We start from the raw sequence: 24,345 nt of genomic DNA, 5'->3' as shown, positions 1-24,345 counted from the left end.
GTTCGGAAGTGGGGGGCACTCTGGAGCTAAGGACGGCTTTGGTTTCTCTTGAGGAGAAGGAGAAACGCTCCAGTCCCCTTGTGGCCTCTAATGACGCTGGTGAGGCTGCGGGTGCCAAAGAGCTTGGACTGCGGGGTCCCTCACAGGTGACCTGCCCGGACCAGGACACATCAAGGGGTGGGAATGCCGTGGGGAGCTCAGCCCTCAGCAGACACCAAGTCCTGATTCAGGGCGAGGCGCGGACCCCCCTGTGACCTACGACGTCTCCCAGGCACGGACCTGAAGGAGCTTTAAGATTGGGTTTGGAGAGGACCAAGTCGTTCCTGCACTTTGGGAAGCGGAGTATGTCCCGGGAACAAGGACGTTCACGATGATCTCTAGGTTCCCACCAGGGAAGGTTCTCGCATAACGGTCTACAGCACCCACGGGCGCCACGGCTGAACAGGGGTGAGAGCCGGACGTTGCCGGTGACAGTCTCTGACCGCTTGAACAGAGTCACCTCCCTGAACAGGCTTCAGGGGCATGCAGGATGGTGGAGGGGCGGGGGGGTCGGTCCCCAGCAGTCACGCTGCCGAGAAGACAAGATCCGCCTTCCGGGCAGGGGAACGGGTGGTGTAGACCAGCTTCCCTGAGATGCACGGGCTCGTTCTGGAGCTTTTCCAGGCAACCTCGCCTGAAACCATCTGGGTACAAAGCACTGTGATGCCTTCCGGAGACTCACCACTGGCGTGGAGAAGGAGGGGAGCAGGGGCTTCCGCTGTGGCGGGATCCTGTAGTTCTGGTACAGGAGCATCCCGTACTGCGGAGGAAAGGCCAGAGTTGGTCACAGGGGCCGCGTGAGCCCCACAAGCCCCGGAACGCGGCAAACCCATGGTGGTGAAGGGCAGTGCTGAGCGGTGCCCCAGCTGCCTCTGTGAGCCGACGGACACACGTGCAATGCGGCACACTGCCTGGGTCCTGCGTAACCGTCACCACCACCCATCCCCCACCCCCCAGACGCCAGTGGCTGACTGGCTCGCTCATGTTGTTGGGCAAGGGATAAGCAGGCAGTGACGATGTAATCAATTGAGAACAGTGAAGCCTACTGAATGCTGCTATGGGCCAAGTACGGTCCCAAAGGCTTTATGCTGCTGTCTCGTTCAAGACTCTCCCTTTTAGGGAATGTGTCCTCTGTCCCCGTCTGACAACAGATGTGAACAGGGAAGGGAGGCAAGTTGCTCAGGATCCCGGTAAAGTAAGGAATCTGGATTCGAAGGCACACAGCCTGTTCCCAACGGCGTTCTTCCCAAGCACCAGGCTCACTGCCCGACCGGCTCGCTGGGTCACGCTGCCTGTGCCCTGGCGAGAAGCAGGGTCCCCCACGCTTGCGGCCGCCCAGCCTACGCTCCAGTTCCCCGCTCCCACCACACAGACAAGGAAAAAGGGCAGGTGAGGACAAGGCTACCAAGAGGGCTGCACTTCCCTTCTGTGTCCTGCAGGCTGGGTGACGCGTTCCCAGCTCCAACCCTACAGTGTGTCTGTCCTCGGTTCCAGAATAAAAGTGCCGGATGGGGCGCCTGGGTGGCTCAGTCAGTTAAGCCTCCGACTCTCGATTTTGGCTCTGGTCATGACCTCACGGTGTGTGAGATCGAGCTGCGCATCAGGCTCTGCGCTAACAGTGCAGAACCCGACCGGGATTCTCTCTCTCTCCCTCTCTCTCTGCCCCTCCCCTGCTCGCACTACCTTTCTCTCTCAAAATAAACTTTAAAAAATTAAAAAAAAAAAAGAAATAAAAATAATTGAGGAGTCTCCCCTGGCCCGCCCCCCAACCAAATTTTTTTTAATGGAGAAGACAGGCTGGCAGGACGAAGTGAAAATAGTCAGTGGTGAATTTAAGCACAAATATTAATAATCAAAATGCTATGCTTCCCAACAAACACTCCAATGAGAACGTGAAGATTATCAGAGGAGAAAGACAATTATGTTATGTTTGTAACAGAGACAAGCTCTAAGTGTAAGGACCCGGAAAAGCAGCAGAGACGAGGGGAAGAGAAAAGCCGTGTGAACACTAAGCAGAAAACACTGAGGTAGCGAGAATAACGTCATATGGGTCAGATTTTGAGGCAGGAAGTCCTGATGCAGATAATAAAGCATAATAATTCGGAAGGACCAAAGAATCAATATGAAGAAGGCGTAAATTACTCTGACGTTGTCTGAGCTAATAACACGCACACGCGTGTGCATGTGCATATGTGTTTCTCTAAACGGATACGTGTGTGCAGTGTGCATGTACATGTATGTACGTATTAGTTTTGAACCCAGTAATTACACGAACGTGACAAACAGCAACTAAGCTAGAATTTAAGAGGCAGAGTTCTAGTCTGAAACACAGTTGAGAACGTTAAGCCTTAAAAAATGATCTAAGGATACCTTTCAAAACAGTATAAAAAGATCATGAAATTAAGGCCAAAGAAAGAAAACGTATGTTCTCTCTCTTCAGGAGGCCCCAACACTGCTCGCAGTTCCAATAATTCGCTGGAACGACTTCTCTTTGATTTATAGGTCTAACTAGTTTGTCTTTTTCTTATTTTTTTTTAATAATTAAAAAAAAATTTTTTTAAGAAACATGTTTTTAACGTTTATTTAGTCTTGAGAGAAAGAGACAGAGTGTGAGCGGGGAAGAGGCAGAGAGAGAGACACACAGAATCCAAAGCAGGCTCCAGGCTCCAGGCTCTGAGCTGTCAGCATAGAGCCCGATGCGGGGCTCGAACTTGCGGACCGCGAGATCATGACCTAAGCCGAAGTCACCAGTCAGACGCTGAGCTGCGCCACACAAGCGCCCTGGCTCCGACTTCTCGAATGTGAAGCATCTGTGAGAAGCTTCGAGACCCTGTCCCGACAGACGTGCGGGCGCGCCAGGCTGCCAGGACGCTGGGAGGACTCGCCACGCACCTTGAGGAGCCTGCACGCCGTCATCCAGCAAGTTCTGCCCTGTTCGTCCTCGGCACACAGCAGCCGCAGCTCCTTCGTCTCGCTCCTGACTTTGTTGGGCTGAAGGAGGCAAGCGATGACCCGGTGAGCATTGACGCAGCGAGTGTGGAACGTGCCCGTGTGATGGCAGGGCTGTATGCACACGGCGGGCAGCGGCAGGAGGTGTCACCAGAGAGGGCGCCTCTGCCTGGCCCCCATCGCGCAGCTGAGGGCTCGGCCACCCTCCAACAGGGAGTCTCAGAGAACAGACATGGGACAGCAAATCTCCCAAGACAAGGCGGTGGCCGCAGGGACAAGGGGGCATCCTGCTCTGTGGAGGGAAGGCTGGATTTGACAGGTGAGCCCGGATGAAAAGATGTGCGGTGGCCAACCCGGAACACCGAGGTGGCAGCTGAGGAAGCGGCCCTGCAGGGCTCAGCCAGCGAGGGGAGAAGCCCCCGAGGGCATATCTGAGTGGCCCCACGGTCAGCCCAGAGAGTGAGGGTGGTGTCACCCCAGAGAAGGGGACTGGGGTAGATGAGCGGCCTGGGGTCGGCAGGGGGTCACCGTCACAGCTGCCACCGTGCAGGGACGGCAAGTGCACCCACGCAGAAGCAGGGCTTACCTGGCGATGGGGGCAACCGCTGCAGGTGCTAGCCGGGGGGAAGGGAGGGGCACCGACCACCTGAGTTCCAATGGACCCCCACCCCGCTGCAGCCCTCCCGGTGCCTCCCCCGCACCTCGGGCCCTAGGACTCCTACTACTTGCGACCCCAAAAAGCTTCACCGGGTGAAGCAGCAGCTGGTATTTTAGGGAGCAACGCGCCCCCTGCTCCCTGACCTCTCCTCGGGACGGCGTGGATATCTGGCTCAGAGGTCAGCCCAGCTGGGGGACTCCAGGCACACTCATGGCGACCGGACGTGAGCACCGGGGCTGGTGCAGGTCCTACCTGTGAGCACCTGGGAAGATGCAGTAAGACGGAGGGGGACCCTGAGCACAGCACCCAGTGCACAGCGAGTGTGCGGGAAACAGCGCTACCGTACGATGACCAACATCACCACTGCCTCACCAGGGGTGTGTGTGCATGTGCACATGTATGCTCATGCCTGCATGTGTACTTGTGTGTGCACAGTATCTGTATGTGTGTGCCTGTGTATTTGCATGTGCATATTGTGTATGAGTGTGCATGTGTGTTTGTGTGTGCATATACAGGTGTATGTATATGCATGTGTGTGCACGTGTATTTGTGCATACACATGTACACGTGTGTGTGCATATATCTGTATTCACGTAGGTGTGCGTGTGCATATTGTGTATGTGTGCATGTGTGTTTGTGTGTGCATATACAGGTGTACATATATGTATGTGTGCATGTATCTGTATTCATGTAGGTGTGCATGCGTGTGCATAGTACATGTGTGCACACGTGTGCCCATGTATTTGTGTGTGCATACTGTGTATGAGTGTGCATGTGTGTGTGTGCATATGCAGGTGTATGTATATGCATGTGTGTGCACGTGTACTTGTACATGTGCATGTGTGTGTGCATGTACCTGTATTCACATAGGTGTGCACGTGTGTGCATAATGTGTATGAGTGTGCATGTGTGTTTGTGTGTGCATATGTATGTATACATATATGCATGTGTGTGCATCTGTATTGATAGGTGTGCATGTGTGTGCGCACATGTATTTGTGTGTGCCTATCTATGTACACGTGTGTGGATGTATCTGTATTCATGTAGGTGTGCATGTGTATTTGTGCGTGCATATTGTGTATGAGTGTATGTATGTGTGCGTATGTATGTGTACATATATACATGTGTGTGCATCTCTGTATCGATGTAGGTGCGTGTGTGTGCACGTGTATTGTGTGTGCATGTCTGTGTTCCTGTAGGTGTGTGCATATGTGTATGTGCATCTGAGCGTATGTGTGTACCTCTGTGTGTTCCCATAGAGGTGTGTGTGCATACACATGTGGAAATATATGTGAATATGTCCTCTCACACACAGTGTCTTCTCACACACGTGCACAGAGGCAGGTCAGGGCTGTGGGCACACATACCATTCTGGTGACTGGAAGCTCATACAGAAGGTGTTGCCTCACTCGGTACCCTGGAGGCCACCCAAGTGATGGGCGGTGGGTCACTAAGCCACTGAGCCCATCGACTCGCATTATCCATCATATTCCCTACTTTTCTCTGAGCCGCTAGCTACCCAAGGATTGACACACCATAAGCACAGAGGGATGGATAAATCCACTGGGAACCTCTGTTTGTTAGAAAATAAACCAAAAACTCCCACCACCAAGGAAGGCATTTGTTGGCTAGTTCCCAAGTCTCCAGCGGGATGCCATCAGGGCGTGGCAGCCCCGGGACGGGACAGGGGTGTGGGGGTGTGGGGCGGGGGGTGGGGGGTGGGAGAGGCAGGCTACCTTTATGCAGAAGCCATAGTCCGTGGGGGCGCAGTACTGCTTCCTGCCAGCGATCAGGGAGAATATGCTGCTGTCCTCCAAGCCCGCCAGCAGCTGCAGGTGTCTGGGCTCCTGGGAAAAAAAGGGTCGTCAGGTTGACAGGGGAGAACGTCTCAGGCACGGCCAAGAGCGAACGTTCTCACGTGCTCCTCAACAGAGGGCAGGCTGCGCACGCTCTCAATGCGGCTCTTTCCCCTCTGCCGCTCTACAGACTGCAACCATCGTGTAAAGCAAGCGCTAAGTTAGGACCAAACCCACCCGGCCCTCGCCAAACAACCCCCTCCCCCACTTGGGGTCCCACCAGCCCCTACCCCTCCTGTATTAGCACGTATTAGGTTGGCGGCCGTCCTTACGGCCACCTTGGAGGCTAACTTCCAAACTATGGAAACTGAGGCAGCCTCTTCCGGGGACTCAGGCCGCTAAGGACGCTCTGCTCCCAAGCCACAGAGGGGGCCGGGGCTGGCCAGCCAGGGGCGCAGCGAGGGGGCGTTGCTGTCTGTGTTGTCACCTGGTTTCTGAGGGAGAAGAGCGGGCCAGGAGCTCGGAGTTCGCTTCACAAGTCAATACGAGCTTGGAGGGGCCTTGGGCACATTTTAAAGCGAAGCCATGTCCACTGCGAACCCTGCTGGCCTGGTGTGACGGAGGCGGTGGTGGCTTTAAACCTCACCTTTGGGGCGCCTGGGTGGCTCAGTCAGTCAAGTGTCTGACACTTGATCTCGGCTCAGGTCACGATCTCATGGTTTGTGAGTTTGGACCCTGCACTGGGCTCTGCGCTGACAGTATGAAGCTTGCTTGGGATTCTCTCTCTCTCTCTCTCTCTGCCCCTCCGTCTCTCAAAAGAAACATTTAAAAGAAACAAACAAAAAAACCAACGAACTCACCTTTGACACTCCTTTAGTGGAGCAGTAGAGGCCTGATCTCCGCAAACACACGTACAGCTTTCGCCATGACTTCTTCCCCAGATCCTTCACGTGCAAGAACCCCTGAATTTCAGGACAGCTACTGCAGTTGAGAAAGTTCTGTGGAAGAAGTCAGGCAACGCTGCCACGGGAGAATTCAGGCAGATGTGTCCCACTGGCCTCCCTGACATCCCGACATCCTGTCAATCGGCACAACGCTCTTTTCTGGTCCGACCAAGCATTCGCAAAGGGCAGCTTCCCTTTCAAACACCAAAAAACCCCGCCTGACTGGCTGTGGCGGGAAACATAATTAGTATTGAAACACAATGGTAGCGAGCGGGCCTTTCCTTTCTACTTGGTGCCACCCGGAGAGCGTTGGCTGCCTTTGTGAGTGTTGTATTCTCTCACCTAATACGCTGTAGATTGACACATTTTGGGGGCACGGCGGCAATAACATTCGCTTTCCCGACTTCCCCGGAAGGACTGACCGGCCGTTGGTGCAGGGGCCCCGGGGACTCCCTGCACCGGGAAGGGGCTGCGGGAAGGCCAAGTTTTCTCGGAACAGACTTCAGGAGGCACAGGGGCAGTGAACAGGGACAAAAGCATGTATAACAAACAACACGCTAGCTTTCAAAGAGTTTTCTGGCAGCCCAGTCCTTTTCCACGGTGACATGGGCTCAGCAGGTCTGTAGAGATTCCCAGGGCGGTGGCCTGACCCGGGAGCCTCGAGGAGACGGCCAGCCGCGGCTTCTCACTCCTGCCCTCCCCCTCCCACCGCTTCTAATCCGGAGGGAGCTTATGTCTACGAGTGCTTGTTTCGCTTTGAGGGAGCTTGGCGGTGCACACGCTTCCCAGGGCAACATTCACGCTGGTTGCTCTGAGCGCCAGCAGGAGCCACGGCGAGCGGGGGTGACGAGCACAGCCCCGTCAAGGTCCTTAGAGCCGCTGCCACCACAGCGCAAGGGGACCTCCACCCAGACCCGCTCCGGTGAGCCTCTCCTTGCCCAGTACCTGCAACAGCTGGTTGTGACCGCCGTTGGGCTGCTGGCACCAAGTAACCATCTGTTCTGGGAAGAAATTCTAAGGAAACAGGAAAACAGTCGTGGTTAGCGGCAAAGTGGGGAGAAGCTTCCCTCACGGGTGCGCTAGTTCTGCAAACGTTCCTGAGGGCACGCGGACGTCCATCTGTAGTTAAAATGATGGTCCTTCGTTAAAAAAAAAAAAATTTTTAAGAAAGGGGCGCCTGGGTGGCTCAGTCGGTTAAGTGTCCCACTTCGGCTCAGGTCATGATCCCATGGTTCGTGGGTTCGAGCCCCGCATCGGGCTCTGTGCCGACAGCTCAGAGCCTGGAGCTCGCTTCGGATTCTGTGTCCCCCTCTCTCTCTGCCCCTCCCCCACTCACGCTGTCTGTCTCTCTCTCTCTCTCTCTCAAAAATAAATAAAACATTCCAAAAAATGAAATACCATAAAAAAATTTAAAAAATTTAAAACTAAAAAAATAAAAGTGAATAATGAAATTAAAATGAAATAAAAACAAAATGAAGTAAAATAAAATAAAATAAAATAAAATAGAATAAAATAAAATAAAATAAAATAAAATAAAATAAAATAAAATAAAATAAAATAAAATAAAACACCGTCCTTCTTTCTCCCTTATCCCACGATGGAAGCACCTGCTTTGAAAGGTCGGACTGTTTCCTTAAATGGTGAGTTCAGGATTGTGGAGTATCCGTCATGTTCAACGCGGACTCCTGCCTCACAGCGCACACCGTGGCGAAGGGCCACCACGCAGTGGAACTCACTGCGCATCATGAGACAGAGACCTCGGAACTCACAGAGGAACACGGCGACGCGACAAAGTCTCTTCTGGTGCATTATGCAGAATTAGTTACCAAATTTCTAACTTTCAAACAAAAAAAGCATCTAAACTACCTGAGCCAGAAGCGGACGGTGGGTCTTCTGCCCGCGTCACGGCTGCTCAGCCTCGTGACTCAGGACGGGAGCACATGCTGTGGCAGGCACGGGTCTCCCGGTGCTGATACCTCACGGGACTAGTGCCCCCCACCCCCCCACCCCCCAATAAGAAGGAAAGAAAGATGGAGGAGACCAGCCCAGTATGCCTGGAAATGCATTCCTCCACAAACCACACGGCAGTATTTGCTGTTTGCGGAGAGCATTGAGTTTTTATTATGCTGCGTATTTCACCGATTGGCTCCAATCTAACCATGAACTTTTGCTCTAACTGAAAAGCGGCGTCTCATCTCTCCTGACCCAGGGAGGCTCACCCCCTTTCCCTCTGTTACCGGAGGAAGGCGCCGGTTCCCTCCGGCCAGTAGGCAGGCATGTAGCTAGAGCACCAGAGATGAAGTATAGGGTGTGGATTGCTCCGTGAAATAGCCACTCGGATTCCCAAACCCATCTGCTACCCCTGTAGCAGCAGCTGCTGTCAATCCCAAGCATCAGCCACAAGATTTCACGAGTCCCAGACCCCGGACCCGAAGAGAAGACACTCACCGTAGGATTTTTGAAAAACTCGTATTTTGCGTAATTCTTCCTAAATAAAAATTTGCTGTCACTTGCCAGGGTGCTCTCCACCTGGACCACCAGCTCGTGGTCTTCCAGGTATCTTTCTGCAGAGGAAAAACGTACGTGTGAGATGAAACAGGCACAAGCTGGGAGCTGGCTTGACTACCAATTACGAAATCTCGTTAGCGTCCTGTTCCCCTTCCCGCATTGTGAGCAAGGAAGTCCAGGACTAAATGAAGTTTAGATCTCTCTTTGGGGCACCTGGGGGGCTCAGTTGCTTACGCGTCCCACTTCGGCTCAGGTCATGATCTTGCGGTATGGGAGTTCGAGCCCCGCGTCGGGCTCGCTGCTGTCAGCACAGAGCCCGCTTCGGGTCCTCTGTCTCCCTCACTCTCTGCCCCTCCCCCGCTCGAGCTCTCCCTCTCTCAAAAATGAACAAACATTTAAAAAAATACTTAAATCTCTCTTTAATGCACTGCCAGGTGCACAAGAGGTCCTCAGGTAGGTACAGCATGAGGGGTCAAGTCAGTCCTTACTTTTATATATTTCTTCTCAATTTGGCGTCAGCGAGAGTTGAGAGAGTCAATGAAGACCCTAGTGATGACGTTGCCCTTAAGTTAGGAAATTTCAACCCTCGTAAAGAACATGGACTATAATAACCGGGAGAAAGAACACCCAGAGACCAGGAATGGCAGGAGGGACCGGAGGAGGGTGGGGTAGGGGAGGCACAAAGCAGAAGGGTAGCAATGCTTTCGATGTCATGAAGCTCGGTGGGCAAATACGACGTCGGGTAAGAGCATGCAGGAGGGGACCTACTGCCATCAGTCTGTCTGAACCCACTTCCCTTGAAGGCTGAAGCCCATGCTAACCACATCCCGGAGCTGATCTCAGAGACGAGATTATATTATTAGGATGGGGAGGAAAACACATCACACACAGCGTGCGCCCAGGTGCGTAAGCACACGCACACGCACACACACACACGCATGTCAGACCGCCTGACTTTGCAGCGTTATCAACCTAGAAAGGTACTTCCTTTGTGGACACTGATTCCACGTGGCGCACAGAGAACCGCACGTGGCACCGTCCCATCCCGATGGTGGTCACCCCGGCCCCCACGTGTCTCCTAAGACAGGAAACCAACCGTACGAAAATAATGGGACATGTAACAGAGCAAATCCACGGCAGCCTTGAGGCGTGAATCGATGCCACAATGGCAGAGCACGAGATGCTACTAAATGACACAAAAGGGGTACGCGGGTCCTCCAAAGGGCCCTCCTCCTTTCCCATGGTCAGAGCGGAGTCCTGAGAAAAGTCTCCCCTTGCGGGAAGGATGAAGTCTGGCGTCAGAGCATTTCTGAGTCAAATGTGGAAGAACCTGTCCGTGTACAGGTTCGAGCCCGTGGTAGCTGCCGGAGATGGGCCCACAGGGGCACACTCAGCCTCCACTATGACGTAACAACGCCTGGCTGGAGCGTGCAATCACAACCACTACGTGTGCTTTTAAAAAAAAAGGGATTGGCTCAGATTGGCATCCACTTAAAACGGATTTTTCTGGTACAAAACAAACCAGTGACTTCTGTTTCGAAGTTTGGGCGGAAAAAACCATTTCTGTAGTGATAGGGACAAAAGAAACAACCACCCCAAATCGGCTGAAGATAGGTTTACAGAATCGGAATGTTTTACCAGGTAAAATAATGAAAGATAGAAAAGCGGGGCCGTGGCTATCTGAGGGAGGACAAGACCGATGCCGAGATCCAAAGCAAAAGCATTTTGTCGTCTGCAGAGTCGTGAAGACGCCCGGGAGGAGCAGTGGGGAGGCAGCAGCTCTAAGGGGCACACGTGCACACACAGACACGTGGACACACACACGCACAGGCTCCTGTCCTCCCCGACAACCTCTTTCTGCCTCCCCGCATCCCACCAGGGCAAGATCCCGGGAAAGCCGCACACAGACTGGGCTGCATCCTCGGTGGCGGGGCCCAGGGCAGCCGGGGTGAGGGGAGAAGAGACCCCATGTGCACTGAAGGGGACGTGCCTCTCTGGGTCACTCTGGTGCCGCCAGCGGGGCTCGGGCACCCACAGGTGAAAACAAAGGTTTCCCTTCTCCAGCCCACAGGGCGGGCGCCCGGAGCCCTGGGACAGCGGGGGCTAGGAAGACTGCGTGTGATCCCCTTCCCAGAGACCCGAGAGCCGCCCGGCTTCCTCCGTCTGCCGCTGGATGTCCACATGCCAGTGTTCCCAGCTGTCAAAAAGCCACCGCAACAATGTCAGTTCAAACCCCTCTGCTCCAGTTCTGACTTTCACCTTGATTCTAAAAACAGGTGTTTTCAAACCACGTCGGGGGATTCTGTTAATCACACTGCCATCTATAAACTTCATACAATCATAATGGCCTTAAATAAAATTGGGAAGCCAAGTTTCAAGAGAGCGCCCCCACAGGATTTTTTGCTTTATTTTTTTTTTAATGTTTATTTTTGAGAGAGACAGAGAGTGAGTGGAAGAGGGGCAGAGAGAGAGGGAGACCCAGAATCGGAAGCAGGCTCCAGGCTCTGAGCTGTCAGCACAGAGCCCGACACGGGGCTCGAACCCATGAACCGCGAGAGATCATGACCTGAGCCGAAGTCGGAGGCTTAACCGACTGAGCCACCCAGGCGTCCCCACGTCAAAGGATTTTTTGTGCAAATGGAAGAGTCAGACATTCCTCAGAGGAGAGTCAAGTCTTTTTCGAATAGTTGACACTAAATCCAGCATCCACACCACCCCCCTACTCCACATGAAAAGTATTTAGAGACCAGGCAACTCAAAAAGGCAGATCCTACTAGAGAAGTAAGATGTGCCTTAAGATGTGCCATGGACACGTGACTACTTAGCAGAAGCCTGAGCCTCCCGTCCTGGCTGGTGTCAACATCCTCCTCGATGCCCCGCTTCTGTGCCCACAGCTGGCACAGCCCACCCACCCCAGACAGCAGAGTTGCCTGGGGCTCTGCAGGACTCGGGGGCTGCAAAGTCACTAGGGAGATAACACAGAAAACAGCCCCGATGTCTGGATACGCCCCATAAGACGCCTTCCTTCTACATACGGATTTCAGTGGGGAAAGGACATCATTTTGGTACCTCCGCAGTGTAACCACAAGGAGACAGAGATGGGAAAGATGGGCCCTCGAAGGCCCTTCTGAGCACCAAGGGCTGAAGATGCCTGTGGATTCTCCTTCGACACCTGTCCCCACATCCAGATGTCAGCGCCCCTGTTGCGGCTGATGCCTCCAAAGGGTGACTGCCACACCTTTCCTGCCTGGCCAGGTACAAGCATGGAGCTGTCAACAGTGCAAAGACAGAGCTCGTGCTTTTTCCTGGAGGGCTTTCACCTGACTCGCGCAACAACAGAAACCCCCAAATCCCTGAAATTCACAGAAGCGGTCTTCTCCTCCCTGTGCGTGCGTAAGGTCCAGGCTCTCCTGGTCTTATCTGTCCTGATGTCCGTGGTCACTCAGGGCCTAGGTGCGAGAGTCCCTCCCAGAGATGCGGTTTACCCGAAGTCACATTCTTAATGCCACAGGGATGCCAAGCTGCCATTTTGCATGCCCCAGTTCCAGTTTTATAAACTTCCTTTCAAAAATAGTTTGTGGCTCAGTTGGTTAAGCATCCAACTTCAGCTCGGGTCGTGATCTCACAGTTGGAGAGATCAAGCCCCGCATCGGTCTCTCTACTGTCAGCACGGAGCCCGCTTCAGGTCGGCCATCTGCCCCCCTCTCTGCCCCTCCCCTGCTCTAATAAATAAACACATAAAAAAATGAATGAGAAATAGTTTACTCGATAATACAGCTGCAGGCTGGCTGTTAAATCTCCCTGCATCCCTTGCATGAGACATCTGGACACCTGCAGCTCACCGGCTCAGGGCAGACGGTCTGGCGGTGCCTTCCAGAACAACTGCCCGGCACCGGCCCCCTCTAGCTGGACTTGGCTGCTGTTGAGTGGCCTTGGTCAGGAACAGTGTTTCGCAAGGCTGAGAGCTCTACACAAAATACCGAAGCCACAACACGTCCAACAGGCAGGACTTGTGGGGGGGATGCTAAGACATGAAGAGTTCACATGCAGAGAGGGGCTCGCTGGAGCTGGGAGTCCTGAGACACAGAACGGGCTTCCCCGAGATCACCCATCATGAAGGGCTCTGCCCCCCCACGGTGAGGGCTCCTCCCCAGGTTTTCAAACCGTTACCTTGAGTCCTAAGTGACTTCAGGAACAGACACCGGGGTGTAGGAAAGGCACTGACCAGGCTGTGGTATGAGCGTGGCTCAGAACAGTGAAATCCAGCCAGATCCCTGCTGGGTACCAGCAGGCAGCCACTGCACCTGCTCCCTTACCCCCACCCCCTGAGTATGATGCCCCTGCCAACACTGGATGGCTGGCCCCGGCTCGGGGGCCACCAAGGGCAGCAGCCACGCACAGGCATTTAGAAAACCACTTTTTCTAGGGGCACCTGGGAGGCTCAGTGGGTTAAGCGGCCAACTCTCGATTTCAGCTCAGGTCATGATCTCACGGTTCGTGAGTTCGAGACCCGCATCAGGCTCTGTGCGGACAGCCCGGAGCCTGCTTGGGATTCTCTCTCCCTTCCCCCAGTCATTCTCTCTCTCAATACATGATAAGAAAAAAAAGAAAACCACGTTTTCTTTTTAAAAAAATTTTTTTTAACATTTATTTATTTTTGAGAGACAGAGCATGAGCAGGGGAGGGGCAGAGAGAGAGGGAGACACGGAATCTGAAACAGGCTCCAGGCTCCGAGCTGTCACCACAGAGCCTGACGTGGGGCTCGAACTCACGAACCATGAAATCATGACCCGAGACGAAGTCGGACGCTCAACCGACTGAGCCACCCAGGCGCTCCAGCGGCTTTTTTTAAAATTTTTTAAAAATATTTTTTTTGAGAGAGAGAGAGAGAGAGAGAGAGAGAGAGAGAGAGAGAGAGAGAGAAACAGTGGGGGAGGGGCAGAGAGAGCAAGGGGGACAGAGGATCCTAAGCAGGCTCTGAGCTGTCAGCACAGAGCTTGATGGGGGGCTCGAACTCACGGACCACAAGACCATGACCTGAGCCGAAGTCGGACGCTTAACTGACTGAGCCACCCAGGCACCCCTACAAATCCTTTCAAATTAAGAGCATTCAGACTTTGGAATGGGCTTTCAACAGTATTCACATTTGGGTCCGACTACACAGACGTGTTTTTAAAGTTAATTCCGTGTGTGTGCGTGTGTGCATGTGGACATACACACTGCAGGGTTCCAAGTACTGTTTACTTGTGTGTCTATAGATGCTTCTGGCGGCCCTATCAGACCCCTGTGGGATCCTTGCATGGATGTCTCACACTGGAGCCTGATGACGGTGTCACCGGCTGCATCGTGTTATCGATCAAGGCACCTGGCAGGAGGAGGCTGCCAGAGATGACAGAGAAAGTTTTAGCTAGTGTCCAAAGTGCACTGAAGATCGGCAGAAACGGGAAAGAAATCAGAGAGCATCCTTATGAGATGCACACTGGGTAGCATGGTGGGGCTAAAACACAGTGACGTAAAACAACGCCAACTCAAATTTACTCAGCATCATCTAGGCTTGGATTGTATAGTGTCATTTCAAAGAACACTATTCATTTACAGGAACATTCCAGACTTAGAAGGTTAAATTTGATTTATTAGAGGTGCCTGGGTGGCTAAGTCGGTTAAGCGCCCGACTCTTTTTTTTTTTTTTAACGTTTTTATTTATTTTTGAGACAGAGAGAGACAGAGCATGAACGGGGGAGGGGCAGAGAGAGGGAGACACAGAATCTGAAACAGGCTCCAGGCTCTGAGCTGTCAGCACAGAGCCCGACGTGGGGCTCGAACTCACTGACCGTGAGATCATGACCTGAGCCGAAGTCGGACGCTCAACCGACTGAGCCACCCAGGCGCCCCTACACGCCTGACTCTTCATATCGGCTCAGGTCATGATCTCACGGTTTGTGGGTTTGAGCCCCACGCCAGGCTCCACACTGACAGTGCAGAACCTGCTTGTGATTCTGTCTGCCCCGCATTCTCTGCCCCTCCCCTGCTTGCGCTCTCTTTTTTTCTCTCTGTCTCTCTCAAAATAAACTTTAAAAAATAAAACAAGTACATTTGGCTTATTAATCTTCCAGAAAGAAAGTTTAGAACCACGGGAAGAACTTGACGATCTGTGTCGTTTTTCTCTCCTTCAACACACAGAAGGGATACAGTTGCTGATTTAGACAAAAATTCTGGTCTGACATACGTGCCCATGATTTTTCAAGGACCGCCATGATTTTTCAAGGACCGCCCTTTATCCAGTAAGAGTTTAAACAGAAGTCCGAAAAGCTTCGTTACCTGCAACAGACTATCTGAGCAAGAAGTCCACCACACCCAAAACCTCAGTGAGCTCTGTACAGAGTACATATTTCAAAATACTCCCGCGCTCTCTCCACACTACACGTGAGCGAGTGTGCCTGCACTCGGTGCAAACATTGCGAACCAGCTCAGAAACGCACTGTAACATTCCAACTTGGATCCGGCTACTTTGTGATGTGCAGATTCCCCTGGATTCCCCTGGGTCTCCCGTGCCCACCTGTAGGCAGTCACCACTGCGGCCCCCCACTCCCGGGAGCTGGAGGAACTGCTCTCTGCACAGCAATGCCAGGAGCGTGCAGGGGGCAGGCTCCCCCAAGGCCCCCTTTCCCCCCTGGCTGCCCTTCCCAGACCACAGGTGTGCAGCTAAAGCACAGAGAGACCCGTTTTGCTGTGTCTGAGCCCCTGGGAGCGGCTGCTTCCACCACCCCAGAGTAAGGTTCTGAAAGCATCAGGTGGGGGAGGGCTGCAAGGGAGGATGGTGGAATGTCTGGAGAAACAGATAGGCAGTGGTTGGTAAGGGCAGCACACAGACAGCTCGCCAGACCAGCAGGGGCGCAGTGGGGCAGGGGACGGCATGCAGATGGCTCAATGGACCGGCAGGGGTGCTGGGGGGGCAGGGGACCACACGCAGACGGCTCGCCATACCGGCAGGGGTGCAGTGGGACAAGGGGCGGCACCCAGACAGCTCGCCATACCGGCAGGGGACGGCAGTGTGGCAGGGGACGGCACACAGACGGCTTGCAGTGGGACAAGGGACAGCACACCGACGGCTTGCTGGACCGGCAGGGGTGCAGTGGGGCAGGGGACTGCACACAGACGGCTCGCTATACTGGCAGGGGTGCAGTGGGGCAGAGACTGCACACAGAGGGCTCGCCATACAGGCAGGGGTGCAGTGGGACAAGGGACGGCACATGCAGACGGCTCGCCGGACCAGCAGGGGTGCAGTGGGACAAGGGACGGCACACAGACGGCTCACCGGACCGGCAGGGGTGCAGTGGGGCAGAGACCGCACACAGAGGGCTCGCCATACAGGCAGGGGTGCAGTGGGACAAGGGACGGCACACAGACGGCTCGCCGGACCGGCAGGGGCGCTGGGGGGACAGAAGGCGGCAGACAGACAGCTCGCCGGACTGGCAGGGGCGCTAGGGGTGGGGGGGACACAGCTGGCTTCGTCTGACCGCACGGCAGGCACTCCAGGTGCTCCCTACCTAGTCCCAGATGCGGGTGGTGCTCCACTAGCGTCCAGCTGTTGTCGTCCACACAGTGACTTCTGTAAACCAGCAGCTGGCACAGGTCTCTGGCCGTCATGTCTGCCAGAATCTCCACCACTTTGCTCGTCCCATCTTCGCTAAAGATTTTAACATCCTGCAACAGACAAAGGGGACGCTTACAGAGGAACAGCTCGGCTTTTCAAGGAGCAAAAACTGGACCAAAGTAAAACAGGAAAGGTGAGAACAGCAGTGTTCCAACACATGTATAACTGTCCTTCTGAGCAGCGGGCAGCCACCCGCGACAGTGCGCCTGGAGGGCCACCTGTCAAATGCACCCCCTGCCAACCTGGGAGGGGCAGGGCACGTGTTCGCCCCTCCCCCCAACTTTGCAGGGGCAGGGCACGTGTTCACAACAGCCCCAACTAGGAGGGGCAGGGCATGTAAGGTCACAACAGGAAATTCTTAAAATGCCAGGACACCTCACAGGAGACCCAGCTGGCGGCCAAGCCCGAGTGTTTCTCAAGCTCTGGTGTTAGGGAGCATCGGCACTCATTTCAAATACTGTTGATGGTCTCAGGGTGAGACATTCCATGGGTGAACCAACTGCAAACACAAACGCAGCATCCCAAAGCCTAACTTTTGATGACTCCACCTGCTGTCCACCCGCAGCGTCTGGGGTGCAGCGGCCAACCCCTGGTCACACGACACCTAAGTCATGTTCCTAAGGCTCAGGAAGCGTTGACAGAAATTAACGTGAAAATGTTGCAATTCAAAATCCGAAACAGAAGGGCACACAGTCGGAACCCAGTCAGAAAAATTCTTTGTCCCCTTCCCCCTACAAAACTGCCAGCCAGGCAGGTACTGTTCGAAGCCACTACAAATGAATAGCTCCATGGCAAAGGGACAGTCCGGCGGAAAAGCCCAGGGTCGTAAATATCCTCTGCCCCAGCTGCAGACCGGCAGGGATAGGGATCCAACCTCTGGGGAAACAGGTGATGCTTCAAAACAAAATCTTACCTCAACGGCATGAAAAAAGCAGTCGGAGGAACAAGATGGCATTTTAAATTGAGATTGTGTCCTGAAAGGGAGTTTGATTGTGTCCTGAAAGCGGCTTTTCCGCTGTCCCGGGCTGGCTGGGCCCCTCCAGGGCTGTCCCACCAATGGCTGGCCGTGCAGGGGAGCTGGGGGACTGTCTCTGGGCGGGAGGGCGGGCTCCTGCCAAGCTGCCTCCAGCTCGGTCCTCCAGGTAGTGAATCAAGCCATGCTGGGCAGACCAATCAGGTCCCTCTCTGAGCCTGATGCAATCAATTGCCCCCCAACGGGCTCCCCACTTTAGTGCCGGTGAGGAGGACGCAGGACGTTCAGGCCAGTGAGCCAGAGAGAGCCCTGCTCCTGTTTTCCCATGACAGTGAGACGACATGCAGGACGCCCAGAGCCGGAGCGCGCGTGTTCCCTGAATCCCGGCCTGTCTGCCAAGTCTCAGAAATGTGAGTCCCGCCAACTCCGAGGCCCTTGCAACTTTGGAGCAGGAGCCCGCCCCTCCCCCACCCCCACCGTGGTCTCTGAATGTCTGCTGGTCCTGACAAAGTGGCTGCCACTCTCTTGCTCCCTCTCTGTCCTTTTTCCCAAGTGCAAATGCCGTCTGGCAGGACAGGACGTGTGAGTGGGGTCAAGTCCCTGTTACAAGGGGGTAAACGCAGGAGCCAGAACAGGGATTGCAAGGTCTCAAGAGGGCTGTCCCCAGCCCTCCAGAAGCTCACTCACCAGGAGGGGAGGCTGGGTCAGCCGGGAGGCGGGGCTCCCTGGGGACACCACCTTGCCTGCCACCTCTGGGCCACCCTAGAGAAATCCCCAGTGGGGAGTCAATCGGGACTGAGGGACAAGCTAGCAAGGCACACGAAATCTACTCATCTCCTTCCTGAGGTTCACATTTCACTCAACAGAAGTTACACTTCCACGGAACAAATGAAATATGCAAATACAGCTGACATGACGGAGCCCATAAAAACAACTTTTAATTTAAACAAAGAAAACATGGCTTTGTCTATAGGTCAAATTAAAAAAAACAAAACAAAACAAAACACATTAACATAAAAGTTAAACAAAATACAAATGGATCCATTCAATCCCCTATAAATATGCTAATTGCACTGCCTCTAAGTCCTCTGGACAAGCTCTGCAACAGCCACAACCAGCTGGGGCATAAACCTCTTTCCTCAGTGCCAGAGTGTCTCTGCAATGACTATCAACATCAGCTTCTCTAGAAAATCCCAATTATGTTCAAGTCTGTTTATCAATTTTCCTGGCCGAAAACAGGGATGGCCTTAGTTTTTAATGTTTCCAGCCAAATGTATTTTTCTTTTCTTTTTTTAAATGTTTATTTATTTTTGAGGTGAGGGAGGGGCCGAGAGAGAGGGAGACACAGAATCCGAAGCAGGCTCCAGGCTCTGAGCTGTCAGCACAGAGCCCGACACGGGGCTCGGACTCATGAACTGTGAACCAAAGTCAGAGGCTTAACCACCTGAGCCTCCAGGAGCCCCCCGAATGTATTTTTCTTTAAACTCATTCGTCTTCTCTCTACTGCTCCATGGCCAACCTCCCCCTTACCCCCTCCCTCGGAGATTGATATATAGACTCAGTATTAAAAGCTAAGATGTGCTTTGTCACAATGGCCAAGTCCACGGCTTTCAGAATCCCAGAGGTCTGCTGGCATGCCTGGGACGGGTAGGCCTGCGGCAGGGACAAAGAGACAGTGGTCCAGTGACAGGATCTCGAATCCCAGGTTGCCCATTCCATCCTGACAGGGCACGCCCCAGCCACCTCTCAAACACACCAGAGCCCGCGGACCACAGACAGAATAAACCCCCGAGACCAAAAGCGCAAGAATGCCACTGGACGTCCCAGCAACCTCCCACTGGGCACACGTTTGGAGCTGGGGGTCAGAGCACTTTCGGCGAATACCAAGGCACAAAGAAAAGCGTGAAACAGCCAGCCGCCTAACACCATGGCTTCTAAAGCCAGCAGCTGAAGGGGCCTCTTGCGCCGTGGCAAACACACTTCAGTCACCACCTGGGCCATGCTGGGGCTCCTTCTAGAAGCAAATAAGCCCTCAGTGCACAGGCCTGGGTCAAGGGCTCTGGTGAGCAGGCTGAGGCTCCCGAGATGGGTTCGAGCATCTCACATGGGGAGGGATACAGAAGTTTCTCGGGTTTCCTGGGCACAGCCTGTCCAGGTGGGCAATGCCAGGATGGGGGTGAACTTGGAGCACAGCCCCACCGTGCCCGCCTGGTTCAGCCACTTCCTGGTTCTGTGACCTCAAACAGGGTATTCACTAGCTGAGACTCACATTCCTCTCTGTGCCATGGCCGCTGCTTGGAGAGTCAATCACAAGTGAAAAGCACAGTGCTCAATAAAGGATGTGAAAGCATCATTTACAACCTCCCTTGGCAAAGGGGGGTCAAGGGTGCTCTGGAACCACCAGGCTGCAATCCGGCTTCATTGCTAACTAGCTGTGGAACTAAGGAGCTGTGCACAGTGACTGCCGCGCCCCCGGCCTCAGTCTCCTCATCTGTGAAATGGGGATTCTCAAGTATCACTGACTTCACAGTGTACGCCTGGCTCAGGCTGACGAGAGCCCCCCTCCCTGGGAAAGGTCTCAGCCCCCTGCACCTGCTCCCCTGCCCCGGGGGAGGGGTGTGCTGACGCTGAAAACAGAGTCGCGATTGAGGCAGGCTCTGTCTAAAGGCTGCAGACACCTGGGCCCTGACCCCGGCTTGTGAATCTGGCTGGAAAAGGAAACTTCATGACCAGGTAAACTGCAGGAAAAGCCAACCCCTGAATTCTCAATGTTCTCGTCTCCGCTGTAAAAGAGACTAGGTAGCTCATTGCTTTTCAAAATAAAACACTAACATGAAAGAGGGCATAATGACATCACCAGCATAAGGCATCTTCTTTGCAGAGGTAGCGGGGGCAGGAAAGCTTTGTCAGGCCACACAGCCTCTGACTCCTAGGCGCTGCAGCTGGGATCAAAGCTCCGAAGCGGTAATAGAACATTCCGGTGTTCCCGGAGCCCTGCTGTCGTCTTCTATATGTTCCCTGCACAGAGCGAGAGGCAAACTAAAAGGAAGGAGTCTGAGCGCATGATGACATCTCCGTGGCCCCCATCTGCACCCTAGGGAACCTGGCTTCTGGCCCCGGGGACCCAGCAGGTAGGCTGTGGGCGTCACCTCCCTGCTGTCAATCTCACTCCCACGTCACGCACGGGGTGCACCTTCTGGCTGACTTACAGGCTGAGTCTCCTACTGAGTTCACAAGACCTCTTCGCTTTGGCCCAGACCACCTGGGGAAAATAGAAACTGGGGTACTTTCTGCTTTCTGCCCCCAGACCTGGCCACAGTGTGGGATGTCCCCGGAAGGTCACCCTCTTCGGGAGGCATGGGCTGAGCAGAGCGGGGGTGGGGGGATGGGGGGCAAACTCTGGCACAGAAACCAAGAGACTAGAGAGAAAAGGGCTCTGAGCCAGGAGCTCAGGCCAGCTTTGCCTTCCATCAACTGACTTCTCAGCTCAAAGCCCTTCCGGGTCCAGTTTCAACGCATTTTTCAAAACGAGGACGTAAGCTGCGGTTTTCGGAAACTCCTCAAGTGTCTTGTAAATACTGGGAGGTAAACATTCATGAAGAGTCAAGTTGATCAGTAATGCACAACGGCTTCCCTGCATCAAGCGAGCGGAAGCCGCTGGAGTCAGGATCTCAACCCGGGACACCTGCTCTGTTTGCTTTTGCTTCTCTGCCCGCAAGATGCTTCCCAGCGCTGGAGACCTCCCTGCCCGGAGGGATCCGTGGCTCCCGAGGCGCTACGTGAAAAGGCTTTTGATTCTGGTGTGCCCGAAGCCCCCAAACTGGGCAGTGGTAGTGACTTTGGGAGAAATTAAATGTAGTTCAGACGCGGGCAGAACCAGGGTTAGGCTGGACGAATTTTAGTGAAAACTAATGTAAATCTAACGATTTTTTCCTGTTCTGTTCTAAATTAATGGCGCTACTTTGAGATATATAAGGTATGATAACGGAAGCGGCTCTATGTAATTATAGGACTCTATTCATTGTAATAATCATCCTGTTGAATTACATGGAGTCAAACTTACTTTTAAAGAAATTTTCCCTGGGGCACCAGGGTGGCTCAGTCAGTTAAGCATCCAACTCTTGGTTTCAGCTCACGGTTCCTGAGTTCAAGCCCCGCGTCGGGCTCTGCACTGACAGTGTGGAGCCTGTTTGGGATTCTCTCCCTCTCTCTCTGCCCCTCCCCTGCATGCTCTCTCTCTCTCTCTCTCTCTCTCTCTCTCACTCAAAATAAACTTTAAAAAAAAAGGAGAAAGAATTTGCCTTATAGCCTGCTAACTTCAAAGTTGCAATGAAAATATATTTTAAGTCCTCACCAATCCTTTCTAAAGGAGCTAAAATTCTAAAAATAACTCACAAGATAGTTCTTGAAAGTCAATCACAGATTTCAGAGCCGCCCAGCACCCCTTTCCCCCCCTCACTGGATGGCTGTCACCAGCTTAGGAAGCTGGTGACAAGATTCAAAGCACAGATGGACTACCCATAGCCTTTAATGCCTGTTTCATACCAGACAGATCCATTTGGAAAAATCAATTTTGACTTGCCCATCTGTATTTTTTTTTCTAGAATGGTTAGGTATATATAGCCTATTACTTTGACAAAGGCAGTTTTATAAACTGGTATTATTTTACCCAACATCGAAATAAAAGCTATTCTAAAAAAGAGTGGGGGCGCCCAGGTGGCTCAGTCAGTGGAGTGTCCGACTCTTGGTTTCGGCTCAGATCGTGATCTTGAGGTTCGTGAGTCTGAGCCCTGCGTTGGGCTCTGTGCTGACAGCCCAGAGCCTGCTTGGGATTCTGTCTCCCTCTCTCTCTCTGCCCCTCCCCAGCTTGCTCTCTTCCTCTCTGTCTCAAAAAATAAGTAAATAAGCATAAAAACAACAACAGCTGAATCTTCCTTCAGTGGACTGAAGCCAGCGAAGGAGATCCCAGCTGTTTGGAGCCGAGCAAAGATGCCGTGCGGTCTCTGGGCCTCAGTGTCCCCGCACGCATGGAACAGGGTGGTGGCACCACCTAGTGCGCCGGGCTATACATAAGGGCTCCCACCGGGTCCCTGCCAATCAGGAGGCCCTGTTGCTGTTGCCATGGGAACGTCTGCCCACCTCTCCTCCTCCCCGCCCCCCCCCCCCCCCCCCGGGGCTCCTGGGCCACAGCCATGGCTCTTTTCATCAGTCTTGGTTCTGCCCTGCCCACCTGCTCCTCCGCTGGCCGAGGGAGCCATGGGGAAGAGAAGATTTCCGCCCCACCGGCCCTTCTTCCCGGTCAGGAAACATCCAGCTGTGACCTCCACTCTGCAGCAATGGATTTGCTGGTGACTCTTCAGACCTTCCGTCAGCCCCACGGCAGCCCTCCTTGTCTGCAAGGCTCCCCTCTGGTTTCCAGGACCAGGAATCATGGGTGTAGATGGAATGCAAGTCCGTGCAGCCGTGACCGGTGCCCTGGCCGCCTGTCCCCACCGCAGCGCGGAGCTGCGGGGACACAGCCATGAGGGCCGGTTCAGTTACAACTTCAAGGGAAGAGGAGTGGAGTCCTCTCTGTCCTGCATGCAAGGACGATGCCGGTGGCTCCCGGGATGTGTGAAGGGGGGAGGGGCAGGGCCACGTAACGTGACACATACGCACACGCACGGACAAACACAGACACATTAGTTTTTTTTTTATTATAAAAATAAGTTTTCAGGGAGCCTGGGTGGCTCAGTCAGTTAAGCATCCGACTTACACTCGAGTCATGATCTCACAGTTCGTGAGTTCGAGCCCTGTGTCGGGCTCTGTGCTGACAACTCAGAGCCTGGAGCCTGCTTCGGGTTCTGTGTCTGTCTGTCTCCCTCTGCCCCTTCCCTGCTCGCTCCCTTGTGCTCTAGCTCAAAAATAAATGAATATTAAACAATGGTTTTTAATAAAAAAATAAGTTTTCATTGTAATGCTTGAAAATACACTTAAGGGGCAAAGGAAAAAAACTGACAACCCGTGACAGTTCCCAGATCCATTACAATTCTAGAGTATGCCCTTCTAGTATTCGTTTGCACGCGTACTTATAAATAGACACACTGACACATTTAGGATCACAGGACGTAGAGTTTTGCAATCAGGCTTGTGTGGCTTCAGATTACATCACAAATATCTCCCGGGCACAATGCTTCTTTGATGTTTTAACGCCTGCAAGGTATTTGCCCACGTGGCCGTACGGAACACGGTGCTGTCCTGACGGCTGTCCACGTGGATGGTTTCGAGGCTTGGCACATCTTTCTATGTGGTCTTAGTGTGTGAGCTTATTTTCTCAGGATAAATTGCTAGACGTCAGTCTATTAAAATACATCTCTAATAACGGAAACACTTCCAACAGGGAGAGGACGGACCGCGTGTTTGGTAGAATACTAGTCCCTAAAACTGAATTTGTCAGGGAACAGAACGGGACCCATGTGCAAATCCGCTTAGCTGCCCCACTTAAGAAACAGTTATCAGTGGGGTGCCTGGGCGGCTCAGTCTGTTAAGCATCTGACTCTGGCTCAGGTCATGATCTCATGGTTCGTGGGTTCAAGCCCCACGTTGGGGCTCTGTGCTAACAGTGGAGAGTTGCTTCAGACCCTCTGTCCTTCTCTCTCTGCCCCTCCCTCCCCCCCCCTCAAAAATAAACAAACACTAGAAAACAAAAAACAGTTATCGGTTATCAAGCACATTGTGTAGACTCCGCTCCCGGGATATCCGCATTTGCTCCATTGCCCACTCCCCTCCCCAAGCTGTCTGGAAACATCAGTTAGGTACAGATTTTCTGGCTCCCCAGTGAGAAC

At 53.4% G+C, this 24,345-nt stretch overlaps 1 protein-coding gene across 6 annotated transcripts in view; it reads right to left on the bottom strand.

The window, feature by feature from the left end:
- GRB10 (growth factor receptor bound protein 10) overlaps window positions 1-24,345 on the bottom strand; it is a 184,325-nt gene that overhangs the window by 12,941 nt on the left and 147,039 nt on the right. For all 6 annotated transcript variants that reach the window (XM_086697082.1, XM_086697087.1, XM_086697083.1 and 3 more), the window contains 7 exons: window positions 16,442-16,598; window positions 8,835-8,950; window positions 7,332-7,400; window positions 6,303-6,440; window positions 5,383-5,493; window positions 2,932-3,030; window positions 722-799 (listed from right to left, as the gene is read on the bottom strand). In XM_086697082.1, coding sequence (XP_086553208.1) covers window positions 722-799; window positions 2,932-3,030; window positions 5,383-5,493; window positions 6,303-6,440; window positions 7,332-7,400; window positions 8,835-8,950; window positions 16,442-16,598 — 768 coding nt within the window. The remainder of the gene's footprint in view (window positions 1-721; window positions 800-2,931; window positions 3,031-5,382; window positions 5,494-6,302; window positions 6,441-7,331; window positions 7,401-8,834; window positions 8,951-16,441; window positions 16,599-24,345) is intronic.

The sequence above is a fragment of the Puma concolor genome, chromosome A2 (assembly GCF_028749965.1).
Source record: "Puma concolor isolate L17-30 chromosome A2, mPumCon1.1.hap2, whole genome shotgun sequence".
Lineage (NCBI taxonomy): Eukaryota > Metazoa > Chordata > Mammalia > Carnivora > Felidae > Puma > Puma concolor.
The sequence above is the reverse complement of the archived record's forward strand: the minus strand, read 5'-3'. Positions and strand labels throughout refer to the sequence as shown.